At 34.7% G+C, this 19559-nt stretch overlaps 1 protein-coding gene across 4 annotated transcripts in view; it reads left to right on the top strand.

The window, feature by feature from the left end:
- The window catches only part of LOC106472928 (ankyrin repeat and SOCS box protein 3-like), a 47280-nt gene that overhangs the window by 2271 nt on the left and 25450 nt on the right, over nt 1–19559 (top strand). Inside the window, exons 2-5 of one of the 4 annotated variants that reach the window (XM_022401465.1) lie at nt 458–571; nt 4701–4899; nt 12390–12554; nt 13026–13286. In XM_022401465.1, the coding sequence (XP_022257173.1) occupies nt 4701–4899; nt 12390–12554; nt 13026–13286 (625 nt within the window). In that variant the 5' untranslated portion in view covers nt 458–571. Of the gene's footprint in view, nt 1–457; nt 572–4700; nt 4900–8107; nt 8312–12389; nt 12555–13025; nt 13287–19559 lie in introns of those variants that run through there. The other 3 variants (XM_022401466.1, XM_022401467.1, XM_022401464.1) reach the window with 3 other exon arrangements.

The following is a 19559-nucleotide window of genomic DNA, read 5'->3' on the forward strand; positions in this document are numbered from 1 at the left end:
TATTTCTAGAGAACGGGTGGCGTGATACTAGTCACGTGACCTCGCTGACGCAACACAGCAAAACCATATAAGTTGCTGTTATGCTAAACTTATATTAAAGTTTTTCTTCATTAACTATTCAAACCACCTCCAAGCATTATTAATCTCAACGTGGGTTCCTCATCATTGAAATGGAATTTGAGTGGGTAAAAGTGAGCATGTTAAATTGAAAATTAATTAAACAACTATGTTTTCAATTTATGTTAATAAACTTGATTTATAAATGCACCTTATAACTCAAATTTTATTTTCTTAATTTGCAAAAGGAACATAAATTCTCAGTTTTCATTTATCTGTGTTGTGATATATCAGAACTCCGATATCTACATTTCAGAATTTTCCAACTAAAAATAGTTTGCTAAAGCTTACAGTCAGTTAGAAACATTTTATGTTCAGTTCACTCCTAGTTTGTCTACAGAAAATACCATCTTTCTGATGCTCAAGTTTGGTGTTGGAGTGTTCGATTTTGAGAGGAAGGAGATTTCATGACCAAGAACACTGACTAGTCAGAAGTGAGAACTTTTTGTCATTAGTGGGTACATTTTTTCCCCTTTTTTGATTAATTTGAAGTTTGTCTAGCTTGTTTATTCATATATTGGATGAATGAACACTCAGTCTAAATACTTCAATAATAAATTTCATAATTTTCCTGACACCTGTTGATGAATCAGTTTTAAATTGAAAATACTACATGGTTAGGATGGACAAAATAAGAGAGAAAATACAAAGTTTTATTAAAAAAAAACAAAAAAACTTTTGATGTTAATGGCATTAATTCAGGAGAATGCTCAAACTTGTGAGTGCAGCTTATTTAGGAATGGCTTCAGGTTTTACTAGTGTGCAAGCAAGCTTATGTATGTTAGTTATCTTTTCATGGCTGTGGGACATATTTATAACCAGTAAGAAGAGCAGGTTCTCTTTCATATAAGTTCCCATTAAGAGACTCTCCAACCCCCCGTTGAAGTTTGTACAGTGATGTATAATAGTGGGAAGGTACAGGATATAGGTTTAATGTTATCTAATATAATTGTCACTTTACGCCTGAAAGTAAAAAAGTACCAATTCCCATTAATTTTCCATGTTGATGAATGTTTGGCATATAACAAGGATAGAAATAATGAAATTAAATTACATTCGCTTGAAAGAAAGCTATCAGCAGGATTATATTCCCTCATGTAAAGTTGCATTTCTTCATGAATTATTCTTTTATTTAATCTATGCAATATGTTTAATTTCATTGTTCATAACTAAAAGAATACGGATGAATCATGCATTCCCGATCAGGAAAATCAACTAAAGAGGTGAAATTCCTCAAGCTAAGTAAATTCCCTGGGAATGTAATATTTCAATCCCTCTATAACCCATAGACTTGCATGAAGAAGATAAATAAGAAAGTGACCCTTGGTTTAAGGGACACTAGGGCTGATGTGATAGCAAAGCCTCATTAAGTTTTTTCTAGTCAGTCTACAAGAAAATTGTGCTGGATATATGTATTAGGTCCTTTGAGCTTGTTACCTTCCAATATAGTTCACATGCAACTAGAATACCCACACTTTAGAGGAACAAATGACAGAGCTGGGTGAATATTGGAATTTGCTGATCAATTAATCACCATACTTATTGATAAGTCAGTTAACTGATTGTTTTCATATGAGATTTGATTAGTTGGAATAATCAGAAACTAATTTTAACTAGTTCATTATTTTCATTACTCATGACACTAATTGATTAACTCACTATGAATTTTCCTTTGGGTGGGTGAAAGTGAACATTTGACATTATACAGTGTTATATTCAAAAATTAAATAAATTCTATTCTATATGTGTGTCCATAAACTTAATGTAAAAATGTAGTTTATAAGTCAAATGCTGAAAATTTGAAAATTCTTAGTTTGTTGATTTGTGTCATGATTTGTCATAGCTTTAAGTTCTACTCTTCAGGATTTTCTCACGTTAAAAATAGGTTATTAAAGTTTACAACCAATATGAAACACAAATTGAACATGAATAGAAGCAAGAATTTAAGATATCTACCTCCTACTTACATGATTTTATGTAATATCAATAAATTTATCAAATCCACCAGAGTAAAAGTTTAGGTCTTAATGGAAAACTATCCAACGGTTAACTTTGTCTCTTGTAAATTTGCCAAAAACTAGAAAAGTGTACAATTTAAAGAGAATAAGGCAACAAATTTGTTTAGTTACTAATTTCATAATGCATTAGCATTGGTACATTTAAAAATAACTCTTTCTTGCATAATCATCATGAGAAGTAGAATAACAAACAACTATCCTTTCACACTGTTGTGAATTTTGTTTCATTCTTGCATTAGGCAGAAGAGAAGTGGATGATGCAAATGAGTAGTACATAACTTATATTTGAAATAAAACCAAAAAACAATGCAACATTGAATAAAATTAACAGAAATAGAAATCTACCCAAAGGAAATGAAGGAAAGATGCTTCATTATAATTGTTTTAGGTCTGTGTTATTCTTGTAAAACTCTGAACATTTATGTTACAAGCATGGTCATTACTGTTACAAAGATGAGATTTGACAGCACACCAGCATGCTAAACTAAATTATTCATATTTTTTGTTGTTATAAGTAAATTATTACATAGTTATAGGTACACTAATGCACTACTGAAGTGATATCACACCATGAAATTCACAGTTTTTGATTTTTGACAGTACATTTTCTGAATCCCCAAACTGATTACAGTATTAACATTAAGAAATATAGATAAATGAAAAGCATTGTGTGACAGTAAAAGTTTTTGGATATGTAAAGTTTTAAGAAAAATATAAATCATTTGTTTCATGTAACACCCAATTTAATTTGGTTCATTGTTTCAGATAATTACAGGATTTTTAAGATTGACCCTAACTTTTCAAACTGGATTAACAAATTTGCTACAGAATTTAAATATGCGGCTTAGACCTTGAAACAAGTCACATATGTGAAAACATCACAAGGCATAATTAGTTTTGTATAGAGAGATAATTACCTGTTATGATTTTTTATCGATATGTCTGTAGATACATCTTAAAATTCTGCTAGTTTTGCTATTAACAACAAAGATCTGTGTCATCCTACTGAGTGAATTTCCATCTGTTAAACAGAATCAAAATCCTGATAGCTCAAGTAGTTACCTGCACTTAATTATAAAGGTAATTTGCCAGATACAATCTATTTATTCACAATACCAGTTGATACAAGTCATATTTAATATACCTTAACATCATCAGTACAGGTGGTATTAGTGATGGAGTTAATGGGCAGACTTTACTAACTTACAAAATTATGCCCTTACCAAATATCTCTAAATAAGAAGCAAAGGTCCAAGCACTGACCCCTGAGACACTAGGAGCAAAGGTGTAGCTGGACTAGACTATTAATAACAACTGTTTGCTATTTATCATGCAACTGCCCTTCAGTCCATTTGACTAGTCTTTCTTCAACCAGTGTGATTTTCTAAGCTTATTTTGTTTTTGTCCATACCCTTTCCACTGTACATACAAAATAAGTAAGTCCTTTGTGTAGCTTTGTGCTTAACTACAAACAAACAAACAAAATAAGTAACATCCTCAAAAATAGGTAAAACTAGATTAGTAAGGCAAAATTTCTGTTTGGTGGATTCTTTTTGTCTTTCATTTGTGATATCAGATTTGTCAGAATTTAAAAATCTGATCTTTGCTAATTGTCAAAATAAAAAGGCTTTAGTTATATTTCTATATATACTATGTTGTTGGGCTTAGGATTATTCTACAGTAGGTGTCTGTGACTTGTTCATGATAAATTCAATAATGAACAAACAACACACACTTCACTTGTTTTCACAATAATATATATATTCAGAACAAGTTAACATATGTACAATAAATTCTTCAACACTAAAGATATTATGGAGATATCATAAACACTGTTAATATTTAATTCTCTCCTTCTTGTCAAATACCCACTTAGGCCTATTCAATTACTTTAGAATTTCAGTTGACAAGCCAAACTATTTTCTCTATTTCTATCGCACTAGTATTTTCTGTGGTTCACTTACAATTGTGGTGCAAGTTAACATAATTGTTTCATTTTCTTTCTTTTGAAGATCCTCTGCACTCAGGCTGATTCAATTACTTTAGAACCATGCTTTGATGAAATAAAATTATTTTTCTATCTTCATTTCTACTGTTAGTTTCACTCTAACTTATCAAATGTTAGGCGTATGTCAATCATTAGGCCTATCACTTCTAGTTACCTTTACACCAACTTTATTTTCTTTTTGCTATTATCTGTCTGCTGTTGACATCAATGAATTATTAAAAAAACTTCTTACAATCATCCGCTTTTAACTCTTATTATAACAAAAACTAAACAATAATAAAATATTCACTCACAAAAATAAATTGATCAATACTATCTGAACGAAACAGTCTTTTATATCATGACATCATTCCAATAAATGATTTTGTAAAGCTTCTTTTATCAGAGGCTAGAATTTTGCCTATTAAATATTTTACAGTATTTTTTCTTTTAACTTTTTATTCTCACTATTAAGCAAGTAGTATTTCATTCTGATGTTAATATGTATTTAAGTTAACTATTTGATAATAAAGAACCCTATTCATAGAAAACATATTTCTCAATGTCTCATATTCTAGATGGAATTTTGTGAAGCATGGGAAGACACTTGCTCATCAGTTGGCAGAGCAGCAAGGGTTGGGAGCTACAAGCAGTTGAAACAACTTGTTAGAATGGGGCGACCTGTTGATGCAGCTGATAACCGAGGGTGGAGACCTCTTCATGAAGCTGCTGCTGTGTCCAAAGATCTGCGATGCTTGGAAGAACTTCTTAAGCATGGTTTAATGTTTATTATCACTTCTTAAGCATGGTTTAATGTTTATTATCACAATATTTAAGTATTTTATTTAGTGCATAATGTTTAAAATGAAACCATTTGTTTATTAGCTTTAAGAATTGATTGGAATATCATCTGTACAAGAACATACACTTTTACTGAGCTTTCAATCATAAAATCATTCACTTTCACTAGAGCTTTTAGGCACTCAAATTACTTTTCACTTCACTGTCAGGCATACAACATGCAACTTCTCTGAGATTTTATTCATAAAACCTATACTATTACTGAGCTTGCAGTAAAAGAGAATGGATGTTGCTGGGGGATGTGTTAATGGTGTGTGAATAACAAATAATAATTATTTCCAAGTTAACAGTTAAATCAGTATCCTTAGCACAACCATACTGTATTCAAACATACTACATGACAAGTGGTCTCCTTTCTCAGTACAATGTGAATGGGCAAGTACCCTACCATTCTACACTGTAGTAACTATTCAAATGCTATATTATAAAGTCAACTTCTGGCCAGGATGATTTCTTATTATTTTACTTTACAACTGAGCAGTCACACATGCTTCAGAAAGCTCTGTCTGTTTGTTTACACTAACATGCTCTTAAGACAGTGTGTTACAGAAATATATTTAACGTATATATTAAGGTATAAAATAGTGGTGAAAGTTGTGTTTTTAATATTTTAATCTAAATATTTTGTATTATTCGATGAAGGAAGTTTTTGGATATTGCATAATGTTGATGTGTGATGACTAGAAGTTTCTTTAGTGTCTAGACTTGACATAGCCTCAAATCTTTGTAGATTTGGGGAGAAAATATTGAATAAAGACACAAAAGTGAGTGGTTAGGAGTTTGTTAACCAATTTGAGTTTATCTCATAGAGATGAAAGAATAATAACATAAGAAAAGCTTTAAGTATTACAAACATCACATTGAATTTTAGTTTGGATCTAAGTTGGTTGCTTGCTTTGATAGGAAGTTAATATTAATTGTAAAACATTCAGTTGAAGAAATATAATACCATTTTCAATAAGTGAACTGGACTTTGAGTTTTATGTTTACTTCATAATGGAAAAGAACCTGTCTAATGATAAAGTCATTATGATACTGATGTCAGAAGTATGATTATAAACTCTACACTAAACTTCAAGATGATTACTTGTGCTTGAAGTGATATTAGATATTTGAAATAATTAAACAGTGGAAAGAAGAACAAGTAGAAGGAGACAGAGCATTAAAAGAAGAGCAAGAAGAAAGAGACAGAAAATTAAAGGAAGAAGAAAGTTAGCAAAAAGTTAAAAGAAAACCAAGAAAAAAAAGGGACATAAGATTTAAAGAATTAAGACCAAAAATCAATTTAATTGAAGACAAGATCAAAGAGACTATTGGAGATGTGCAGAAGGATTATAACAGCAAAATTGAGGTATTACGAAAAGAGACTGTAATAAAAAAATTGCAAAAGTACAAAAGGACATCAGCAAAGTGCAGCAGAATTGTAATGGTGAAATCCACAATGTAAAATAGGAGATCAATTACAGAGTAAAACATCTGGAAAATGAATTGGTAAATGCAAGGATAAAACCATCCTCATTTCTCTCTGCATCCAGCAAAGTTTCATTCTTTAAACACCTAATAGGAGAACTCATTAGATACACATGTTATCACTACTGAATATGACCAATTCATGGACTTATAGTGAATGAGAATATGCGAATCAAGCTAAAGCAAAGCAAATTTATATTGCTAAAGTAAGCTGTCCAGTTGGATGAATCTTGAACCATTCTAAGTTGAAGATAAACATCTGATTTTACCACCCAGGAATTATAAACTTATCAGGTCAAATGGTATTAAAACATCAACTTGCTGTGTTGAAGATCTAGAAGAGCTCAAATGTTCATTAGACATCTGTTGATTGAGAAAGGAAGAACTTAACCATATGACAGAAGGTATTTTGATTGCAACTTAAAATGGCATATTTATAGGGACTGTAGACAGAAATATTATATTGGATAGCTGTTTACTCAGAAAAGATAGCAGAAAGAAACCGCTGTGTGTAAAACATAGGCATTACATCCAAGATTGTGATGAAAAAGTCATTGATATTTAACCAAGAAGAAATTATTTTGAGGATGAATATATTCCTTCAGCCCAATAGAAATAAGGAGTGTATTATTTAAAGAAACCAGTTTATGAGTCAACAGGTTTATTGATGGGAAACCAATCAGCATGTTAATCAACATTAGCTCTACATCTTTAATTGTTTGAGCTGATATGGTAATGAGAAATAGGAAAATTCCTCAAGTGATGAAGAAAGAAGATGGATTAATGGAAAAAAAAAAGTGGATATAAAATTCCAGCAAGAGCAGAGTTGGAAATAATCATCACTGTAGTAAGCTTCTTTACACGTAATGATGTTTTGTAATTGACATTGAGGAAGAGTGCTTATTGAGAATAAACTTCACGTGGAAACGTGGATCATGAATATAAGGTTTGAGTAGCTTCACAGTCTATGACAAGTAAATTCCCATACACTATACAACATCACCACCACCAAAGGTTGGACTTCAAGTGAAGTGCAACAGAATAGCATCCAGAAAAATAGGTGATCCACATCGATGGTCACCCCTCATGGTAATTTTGGGAAGGATATGGAAAAGAGAAAAGCTAATTGCTTACCTTCAGTCAACCTGCTGGACAGCCAAAGACTCATGTCAAGACCACTTTTAGAGTATCACCAATGATGGAGCCACTAATGGATTTCCTCGACTATCTTCCCATTCTGACTAGACAGCAAGTGATGATAAAGGACAAGGAGTCATTCATTTTTTGTATCATAACCCATGGAAAAGGAAACCACTGAAAAAAACTATTTGGTGAACGAACAGTTTAGAGAGAGTAAATAAGATAATGAACACATTTTTTTTGTTAATTAGAACTGAGATTGTATTTTGCAAGGGTAGATGTATGAATGTTAATGTTGTGAATTATAAAGAGTAATTTTATTAAGAATTATGGACTTTTACATTAAGTGTATTGTATTTTTTTGTGTAACAGGACTGTTCAAGGGACTTAACAATTCTGGGAGAAGGTTGTGTTTTAGGTTATGTTTTTAATGTTTTAATTTAGACATTTTGTATTATTTACTGGAAGTTTTTGGCATTACATGATGATTTGTGATATCTAGATCTTTCCTTAGTGTCTAGACTTTACATGATGTCACAAAGTTTGCAGGAGATCTTTGGGAAAACATATTGCATAAAAACATCAGAGTGAGTCAGTTAATGAGTCAACCAGTTAGACAGTGAGTTAAGAGTCTGTTAGTCAGCCAGTTAAACAGTGAGCTAGGAGTCTGTTAGCTGGTTTTGAGTTTGCATCATAGATATGAGAAGAAATTTAAAAAGTAAGTGACTGTCAAGTTTTATTTGTGAGTTATGCTTATCTCTTCATTATTATTAGTCCAGGAAGCTGTAAGTTTAAAACTTCCAGTCGAAGAAATAAGGCACATATCATTTGTTAAGTGGACTGGACTATGCATTATTTTTACCAAATGATTAAAAAAATCTGCCCAATGATAGAAGCTTTTACAGTAATAGTTATTAAATGAGATTTAGCCATATATGTATATAATTGTGACATATGTATAAATTTCAAATGAGTAAGGAGTAACTAGTGTCCAGTTTTTCTCTAGAATTGTAGGAATATTTATTTCAACTTGTTCAAAACCTGTGTTTTATGTATGTGTATGTATACATACATATATATATTCATGATGTTAGGAACACATGGGTTCAAAAAATCAATTTAAGACAACTACAAAACCCTGTAACCCAAGGGCTTTCAAAAGTTGGACCTTTCTTCATCAGGGGCAAACTGTGCACATATCTAAGAAAGATTTACCATTAACAGAAAACAAAAGACCTAAAAATTTCTGGTGATGCCAATGGAGTAATAATTTTTGTACAAGATTTTGCCCATAAAGCAGACGTGTATGACATTATCTAGAATGATTGATAGAATGTCATAAGTACAGTATGTTCAGAAAAGCTGTGTACGTTAACAGTGCTAATTTTTTGTAGGGGTGTATGGGACAATACTAAGCAGTTTTACTTGCATGTGTAAGACGGTTCTTTTACTTGTTTAGAAATTCTGGTTTTTTACATATTTTGATTAATTTTTCTTAATAAAACTAAAACCTAGGTAATTATTAACTTTGCTGTTTAGCGGGTATTTTCTGTTTATTAAAAATATGAAATTTCTCAGATTTGGATAAGTAACTGAAATATTTTCAACTATAAAGAATTTATAATTTGCCATTATGTAATCTGTAATTACTGTACCATAGGCAAAAGAAGGCTGCAGAACAATTGAGCTGATAAAGATTTCCCTTAAACAAATGTTAGTTAAAAATATAAGATCCTAAATTCAAGTCCTTGCATGATAATGTTCCCTTCTAGACATTTTACACACAAACATCACTATTATTAATAGCTCATTGCTCCTTTGTGAAAAAAAAAAAATTCTTAAGTTTTAACTTCTAAAGCTAGGTGGAAATTTATTGCTTTTATATTGGTTTAGCATAATTAAATAAAATAATAGAATGAATTATATAAACACAGAAACTTTGTAGTATATTGTCGTCATCTTTGTTGCTACTATGCTGTTCTCTGCTCAAGAAACTTTTAAGCAGGAGAGAATCAGTTTACAAAGCTTTGGCATTTGTACGGGATGTAAAGCAAAGATATCTGTAAAAGTCATTGTATTTTTTATTAATGTGTATGAACTGTATAATGCAAATAAAAATTAGCAGTAAGTAAAATAATTCAAAAGTTTAATAGTCTGCATTCTGAAGAATTTGTTGATTCTACAGATCTGCATGCTTGTATGTACATAATTTTATGTTTCAATAAAGTTTATTTTATTATACAAGTATACTTACTTGCTGTAAATCATTGTGCCATTACCACGAAAACACACACACACACTCAATTATTTAAGTATTCTCTGAAACAGAATTACTGTTGCAGTATTGAAAGGCCTGATATTCACCATACTAAATTTTCACTGAGAATTGAATTTTGAGGAGTAATTTTTTAATGTGAAAAGCAGCAAAATATCAGACCTTGTTACCCTTTTGGGAATAAGCATTAATTCAATGTGTTTCTTTTACAGGCATTTCCATTATAACATTTGAAAGGTCCAGATGGCAGATGGCCATAGCATCACAAACAACTGAATTAAGCTTTTAGCATACACAACATTACATAAGTATAGATCTTAATGAAGAACACTACCTAAGAATATTGGAAAATTTCAAGCATGAGACAATATGAATAGTTTTGTCTTAATGTTTTAAATTGCAAACAGTGATTGTATAATATTAATCTATTTAATTATTTAGATAATTTATGTTTGCAACATCTGTTATCTATAATAATATAAGAGCCTGTCTTTGTGTGTGTGACTGCCATAGATCCAAGAGGAAAGAACCTAGAAACCTGAAACTTTGCATACATACTAAGAGAATTATGAGGGTGTGCACCTGGGTATTTTTGTGTTTTTATGTAATAATAAAAGCGCTTGTTTGTGTGTGTGACTGCCATAGCTCCAAGAAGAAATAACCTGAAACTTCATCCACCTACTAAGGGGATTCTAAGGTTGTGCACCTGGGTATTATTTTTTTAGATTTGACTCAAAAAATTTTGTCCAATTTTTTGTGCTGTAGTTTTTTCATATATCCCTCAAGCTTCATAATTCTGATTTCCGAAGGTCCGTAGAAAAGTATACTTTTTTCATGTGACAAACATGTTATTAAACTTCTGCATATGTTATGTGGAATACCCATTATGTTTTAATGTGTTATTGCTGCTGGCTCCTTAATAATGGTTTAATGTATTTGTTTTTCAGTTATAATTGCTGCTATTGACATCACGACCTGTTATGTAAACATGCTGCTTAACCACTATTACCAACGTGATTTATGTAAACAGGCTACTTATTATTCATTCAGTCAAGCAAACAAGTCATAAAGTCAAACTAGTTAGTGTAATTGACTAATAAGATTCTACATTTTATAAAAATATTGGCAAGTGATCACTTAGTGTAAACAATTTATTACCAGTTTGGAAAATTATCTGGCAAGTACTACCACCCCCACCCTGTAGTATACCCTAACCTCACATTTCATATCTAATTGAAATAAATTAATTCTGTGAAATCAAGCTTGACCAACAAAGAGGCAGAAAAGTGCAGTCAAGGCAGTCAAATGTTGTTAAATTTCTTTGTGAGCCAATCAAAATTAAGATCATTCTTGAAATGAATTTGTGGTGTATTCATAATTATTGGTAAAAAATCAGTTAGATTAGCAGCTTGTAATATATAGAAAAGCCAGTATGTGTTTTGAATTGATATTATAACTTTCATGATAAATTTTATGCACTTGGTTCTAGGCTAGGTGATCCCACACTGTCTTTACTTTAGGCTTCTTATACCAACACTCACTACACTTGTAACTTTTCATGGCACCCCTCTCCCATCCTCCCATTGTCCTCTTGCACCCCTGTCACTAAAATCATAATGGTCAGATAGTAATCAAATTATTCTATCTGGATATATGCAATTTGACTTTTAAGACTCCTTCTGTTTTGAGAAATGAAGTGTGACATGACACAAAATTGGCTTTTATATGGGTTATATTCCATAAATACTCAGGGAAATGATTTTAATTACCATAAATATAAAAAACAGCCAATCACACCTCATGTCAGACAACAGGTACCCTCTTTATGTTATTAAAACTTGATTGGCAAACTATTGAATGGGAATTGGCTCGTAAGAAGTTGAACAATAGTACAAATAAAACATGTTTGAATAATGGCAAAGTTTTTTATTTGATTTTAAGCTCAATTACAAATGCTTTCCATGTATTCAAGAGGAGAAGAAAGTATACATTAACTATTAATAAAATGTACTTCAGATAGAATTTATAAGTTTTTAATTTAGTTAATGGAATTGATAAAATTACATTATTTGTCTTCTATAAAACAAAAAGAGCAATGAATTTTGAAATTGAAATGAACAGTATCGTTTTACTTTTTCATAAAACAAGTCATAAACTGTATACTTTCTTTAGCTCATGATTTATTTGTTTGCCTCATAGAATTGGGCACTAGGTGTGGTTGTTAAATATTTTGTGCATAAAACCTGTGGCTATAAATTAAAAATGGACAAAGTGAGTACTGGTAGTTGTGCATAAGAATGAAAGAAGCTTATAGTCTGTCTTACATCACCCCATTCTACAGTAGTAGTGTTTAAAAATGAAAGAGGCTTATAGTCTGTCTTACATCACCCCATTTTACAGTAGTAGTGTTTAAAAATGAAACAGGGTTATAGTCTGTTGTTTTGTAAAATTTTATTTATTTCTATCAAGACTTCTTGTACCTACGTGTTTTTCTAAAATTATAAATATATTTTATTAATAGCTAAGTCTGATGTTAACTGGCAGACTCACGAGGGTGAAACAGCTCTCTTGCTTGCATGTAAACGGAGACATGGAGAAGATGCTGCCACTGCTGTCAGGATGCTCTTGAGATATGGAGCTAATGTCAACATTTCTGATAATGAAGAGGAAACCCCTCTATTAGCAGGTGATGAACTTTTACTTCAAACAGTATACTAAACATTAACTAACTTGGAGTAAAATTGAACTTTATATTTGATACAAATGTGAAGTCATGAGTTTGCATAATATTTGTTATTCCATTTAGCAGGCTGTTAAGCTCAAGAAAGCTTTATAGGTCCCACAATGATAGCTTCCCTATGCTGAACTTTTACAGATAATTAATAGTCTAACTTGCACTGAGAGAATTGAAGTTTAATAATAATGAACGTGTATCACCAACTAAGAACTTATACTTAAAGTATGATCCCTAGAAAGAATCAGTTATTTAGTATATGTGTTTGCATCAGTCAGTTTATCATTACTTGTGCTAATAAGTAAAATATTGTTAATCAAATGTAAATATTGCTGTATGTAAAATCTGTATGATAGGATTGAAAGATCAACATGTTGAACAATTACCATTCTGACAGTTTATTGGTCTTTCTTTCTTTTACAGCTTGTAGAGCTGGTTCGACTTTAGTGGTCAAGTTATTGGTGGACACTGGTCAAGCTAATGTGAATGTGGGTGACTGCAGTGGTTGGCATCCCTTACATGAAGCAGCCACAACTGGAAATTTAGACATGGTGCAAATATTACTAGCAGCTAATAGTATGTTAGATGTACAGGATGAATGTAGAATGACCCCAATTTTCACAGCAGCACAACATGGGAGGTATCAGTGCTTGAAGATTTTGCTTGATGCAATGAAAGAAAGAGGTTTGTGCCAAAAATCCTTTTTTATTTCATATGCCTACATTTACCTAAGTACCAATCCCACCTTCTTGGTAGTCAGGTTAAAGTCCACTCTGAAGGCATAGAACATAAAGAGAAAAATGTTTAATTGCTTCATTGTTTTTCTTTAATAACTTAGAAATGATAAATATAATTTTGCCATTGGCTCAGTCATATTGACTTAAGTGGAACAGGTAGATATAAAAATTAGCAACAAAGACAGTTTCTAATGTCATATCTTACCTCCTCTCACAGAATAGCTTTTCCAGACTTGTACTGTCTTCTTTGTGTGAACATTTTTGTTTGCCACTAGCCTTGATATTCCCACCTACCCACACATGTTTTTACATGAGGCAGCTGCATGATAGCATCCAAATAAGCATATGATAACCCCCACCAATAGGACAACAACACAACTGGCACAGCTGACTCCCTCTATGCAGCTTAGCTCAAATTCACTTCTTGATTGGCACTCATGATGTTAAGACATGTTTTTCTTGTTCTTTCCTTTATGTAATTTTCAATCAGTTCCTTTTTTTTATGGAAACTTAATTTTTCTTTATGTTTGCTACACTTGTATTTTGCAATTGTTTGTTAGCACATGTTAGCATTACGTGTTTTTGATCATAATTCTTTGGAGCTCCCTGTTTGGCTTTTCTACTTCTACTCGTATTTGCCTTGAATTCTGAATTTCACATTACAACTATTACCACTGCTGTTTCTACTACAGTTACCTTACTTCGACTACAGTGGCTTCGGGTACACAATTGTACGTGGAAGATGTTATGGCCTTGGTTTACCAGGAGTTGATGACTTTCATGCAGGCTCTTGATTCACCTGATACCTGAACAAGAGGATGAGGATTTCAACAGCCATTTTCCTCCCCCTTCCTATGCCACACATTAAGCTCCAGTGGAACTACCTATAGGTTGACTGTATGCTTATAGGTTTGCAGACAAATTATATTCAGGGGTCACTGTGCCTCAACCCCCATGTAACATGGAAGCCCATGCTATGGCTTACCATAGGTCTGTGTTTCCTCTTTGGGACTCCCAGCAGTTGAATTATTTTCTACTTCTGTGGGGTTCGAATCCCAATGCTTTGGTAATGTTTTCCCATATCTGCCTCACATAATCCTCCCTCTTTTGTTCCCTTTCCTCAATTCAACTTCTGTCTGAGGCATTTCATTGCTCACCTGAGAAATTTTTGGTGGAGACTCATGCCTTACTTTTTTCTACATTTGTCTGTTTGTCCTCTTCTGCCCTTTTCCTTCAAACATGGTTCCGCTATTGTTAGAGTCTCTTTTGTTGGAATGTCCTTTTTTCCCATATGTGTTTACCCCCATTTCCTTATGGAACTTGCACATGGCTCTCTTTTTAAGGCAAGATGTCTTGTGGGTCTTCCTGACTCACTGAAGACCATAGTTGAGTTCACAGTTTGCACACCTCCCTTTCCCTAGTGGCTTCCCAATTTTCTCAACCTCTTCATTTGTCTCATCCTCTTCCTTCCTCTAATGCTACATGGGCTTCTGAGGTTAACCATCATGTCATTCATTGACAGCTTCAGTGTCCCCAGTGGTACTGGTGACTATGTGGTGGGTATGGGTCCAGTGGAGCCAGACTTTTGCACTTTGCCACTGTTTGGGAGTCCTTTACCACAGATCCTTGGGTTCTACAGGTTCTTTCTGAAGGGCTCATTTCAGTTCCCTTTCTCCCTTGTCCCTTCATCCCATATCCTTCCCATTCACAAGGGTGCTGTAGAACTGGGAGATCCTTCTCAGCCAGGTTTATTTTCCAGTTTGTTCATAGTCCCCAAGAAGACTGGAGACTAGTGCCCCATCATGGATTTTTCTTCCTTGAACTGCTTCCTATAAATTCCTCATTTCACCATGGAGTCCTACCTATCTATTCTATGGGCTTTCACTCCTGGTCTTAAGATGTCTTGGATGCTTATCTCCATATTTCAAGCATCCTGACATTTTCTTTGTTTTGTCCGTTGTGGTTAAATCTACCAGTTCCAGGCTAGGTTTGGCTCCCTACATTTTTTTGTTGAGTTGTCAAGGCCTTTGCCTGTATTCTCCATTCTAGGGGTCTTCAATTTTATCATTATATGAATGACTGGCTGCTTCTAGTTCCTTAGCATGCCACCTTTTCCCTTCACACTCATTTTTTCTTCAAGAGGCTGCATGGATAGGTTGGCTGGTCATGGTGGAGAAGTCATTCCTCTCCCCACTCAGTACCTTATTAATCTCAGGGTATTTTTCAATTTCCATCTCAGCCGGATCCACTCTTCTACTCTTTGCCTGTAATCTATGTAGCTTCTGGTTCAGACCATTTCCTCTTCTCCTTCTCTAACTGTATGAAAGGTTCTGTCTCTTTTGGAGACATGGGCTTTTTTAGAGACCCTAGTTCCCTCAGTTGAGCCTACATGTGTGACCTCTTCAGTGGGTTTTACAAGATAAATGGAATCTTGTTTGATATCCCTTGGATGCCACTCTTCATCTCCTTCCTTCATTTTATGTGGATATTGCTTGGTGGTTGGACAGAGAGAACACCATAGCAGGTGTTTCTCTTCCTTCTCCTCTGCCAGAGGTGCACCTCTTCACAGATGCATCTCTTTCAGGTTGGGATGCATACCTGGACACAGGAGATTTTGGGCCATTGGTTTGTCAGCGAGTCATCTCTGCATATCAGTATTTTGGAACTGCTCACTGTCCATCAGGCTTTGGTTCCCTTCCTTCCATCTTTCCAAAAATAGGTCAGTTACGATCCATTCTAACAACTCAATGGTTGTCTTGTACATCACTTAGCAAGGGGGCAATTGGTCGAGGTTTCATTGTTTTCACACAATGGGCCTCTTGTTTTGGACCCACAGCCATCACATTCACCTGTTGGCATGTCATATAACGGGACCCTGAATCTGGTTATTGATCATTTATCACCTCCCAACAAGATTCTCCCCACAAAGTGGTTCCTTGATCCACAGGTGTTTGGCTGGCTGTGTTCCCAGTGGGGTACTCTGGAACTGGATGAATTCATCATCCACCTGAATTCCAAGCTTCCCATGTTTTGGTCCCCAGTTCCACATACTTTGTTTGTAGCTGTCAATGCCCTTAGTCACAAATAGGGAGGCCTTTATCTCTATGACTATTCCCCATCCATATTCTACCTATGTCCTCTCTATCACACAAGGCACTCCGTGTTGTATCCTCTTGGTAGCACCTCTTTCACCAGTGCAGCTATTGTTTTCACTTCTCTGCCTGCTCCTCTTCCCTTCTCATCCACCCTCCTCAGACAACCTCAGTCTGGGTTGCTACATCCTTCTGTTCCAACACTGTTTTCACACGTGGCTTTTGATTGGTTCCTTGCCAGATGGGCCAGACTTTCCCCGTGGGCTGCTTCCCTGATCTCCCATTCCATTTGCTTTTCCTCCATGTCAGTTTAAAAATGTAAGTAGTATGTCAGCTGCTGTTGGTCTTTTCATCATGGTTTTCCTCCATCCCATCTTATTCTCCCACACTTGACTTCCTTCTTTACCTGGTTTTTTTGATAAGGGGCTTTCCATATCCACCATTGCTGGTTATTGTGTGGCCTTGTCAGCCACATTCTGTTTCACAAGATTTTGCTATGTCTTCACTTCTCCAGTTCTTACCCTATTATTTCGTTCCATTTGCCATCACCATCCTCTATGTCCTACTGTCCTCCCTGATTGGAACCTCAAAGTAATCTTCCATTCCCATACACTTCTTCCCTTTGAGCCCATGTCATCCCATTCCTTATATCATCTCTCCTTAAACACCTTTTTTCCTCCTCCTTTTGGTGTGTGATGTTGATGTTCCAATTTGTTTGCTCTTGATGTTTCTTGGATGTTATATCACAGGGTCTATGTCATCCTGTACTTGGATTGGTCTTTTCTGCCCAAAACATTGGTCTCATGTAAGGACAATTTTGCCTTTATTTTCATTTCCCTCCCTTCCATTTCTCACCTTTATCATCATTCTGATCTGTATCACTTCTTCTGTCCAGTCCGGGCTCTCTACTGTTATGTGGCTTGCATTGCTCCCTTCCTTGGTTCCCATTTCTGTTTGATCATTCATTGGTACCCTTCCCTTTCCCATGATATTTCTCCTATTACCTCTATGAGTTGGATTTGCCAGTTTATTCATCTGGCTTAGTCCTCCCTGTCTCTTGATGATTGTTATTTATTCTAAGTCTCCCCATCAAATCCATCACTATACCATGTCCTTGGCTGTCTGATTCATCATTCATTAGGGGATATAGTACATGCAGGCATATGGACTACTCCCCATACATTTATTTCACATTATCACCATTTCCTGCTCCATGGGTTACCATCTGCCTCCTGTAGCCATCTTGAAGTCCACAGTTTCACTGTGAGTGAGTAGGTGCTCTTTTTCTACTTTTCTTCTTTACAGGGGCCTTTCTCATATATACAGATCCCAGGTATACTTAAATCTGCATTGTTCAACCTTTCAGCTCAAGAATGCCCACCGTTGAGATGGAGTATTCCACAATACAGTTTGCAGGTTTTTCTCACAGTGTTTTGTGTCATAAATTGTTAGCCCCAGACTGTTCACTCATGGACTAACAGGAGTAAAACAGAAGGAGATTGCTGCCCATCCCTGCCGTTTCTTCATTTGACTGAATCAGGAATAGTTTGCTTTTCAATATAGGTTTTTTTTTATCTTTGGTGCTGAGTTTGTCTGGACTCTCCAACATACTTTCCCCCCTTCTTCAAGTAGAATACAAGAGTCATTACCATTTACCAATTTCTAGCTGCTGGGATGGTAAACCATGGAGGCTTCTTCCTGAGTGTGCTCAATTCCACTCAGTTGAAAGTAGGGTGGTGATGTTCTGCTACTGTAGATGGTGTGTAGACACTCCCACCACAGACCTGATGTACTATTCCAGATATCACCTGGTTATGAACCAAATAATTTCTGCCAAAATGCAGTTCACTCCTCTGGCTGGGTATCCTCTTTACTATCATTGCCTGGATGTCAGTTCCTGGGGGGTACTGGTGTTTGTTGGAGCTGGACCAACCACACAACTCCTCACATGTGAGTGGCCCAGGTACCCTCCTCCTACTGTGGACTGGATGATTCATTCCTAATGCTGCCTGGTTCTGGACTGGAATTGAACCTCCACATTGCTGTATACCTTTTTACCATTGTCTGGATGTCAGTTTCTAGAGGCTACTGGTGATGATTGTGTTGGACATATACGCATGATGGTGCAGTTCCTTGGAATGGTTGATTTTCTTCCCTTACAGTTCTCATGTCCAAGGTGAACAGTAGTGAAGCTGTCATGGGCTAGATATTCCTATTATGGTATTGTTGGTCCCTAGCCACCTACACCAGGGGTCCCTTTATTTAATTTATGGGGTTCCTCCTATGTTTCTGCCCTTATTGTGACACATCATTTTCATGGTCAAAGAGTATACCTGGCTCAGAAGTGGTGTGGTCTCCCATGAGTGTATCTTACATACTCTATTCACACACCCCATAGACTTCCTTTGGGTGCTTTATGAAGGGGGCTCATCTAGGTAATATTAGGCCAGTCTCCCTCAAGTCATTGTGGGATTCTAGTTATTTTTATCTGCACTCACACTTTCTCTCCACTTCTGGTTTCTTCGTTTTCTGTTACTCAATCTTGAAGTAAATTTGGGCTAAGCTGCATAGAGAGAGTCAGCTGTGCTAGGAGTTGTGTCGTGCTCCTGTTGGTGGAGGGTTGTCATATGTTCATTTGCATGCTATCATGCAGTTGCCACACATGAAAACATGAGGGTAGGTGAGAATATCAAGGCTAGTGGTGAGTGACAATTTGTGCATATAGAGGGCAGTACAGTTTGGGAAAAGCTGTCCTGTGAATGGAGGTAAGAATATATTGGAAATACATCTTCACTGTAGGAAAATGTTAACATACCTGCACTTTCTTATAAACTGAAACAGCAGACTGATGCAGAATATTTGTATTAGCTAAATTGTGTTCATGGTCCTGCAAACAAAATGTAAAAGTGAAATTACTTGAAATATAACAAAACTTATAGAATAACATTTTTTAAAATGGGAAAACTATGTGAAACTTTACACTTGCATTCTAGTGTGCTACTTCTTGGAAATGTTTAGATATTAATCCTTATGAGAGATCACTGGTGAAAAGCCATGTCATCTCGTTTGTTGACTTGCATTAAAAATTTTATTGAACTACTATTTCATGAATTTATGTCAATAAGTTT

The sequence above is a fragment of the Limulus polyphemus genome, unplaced genomic scaffold (assembly GCF_000517525.1).
Source record: "Limulus polyphemus unplaced genomic scaffold, Limulus_polyphemus-2.1.2 Scaffold5742, whole genome shotgun sequence".
Lineage (NCBI taxonomy): Eukaryota > Metazoa > Arthropoda > Merostomata > Xiphosura > Limulidae > Limulus > Limulus polyphemus.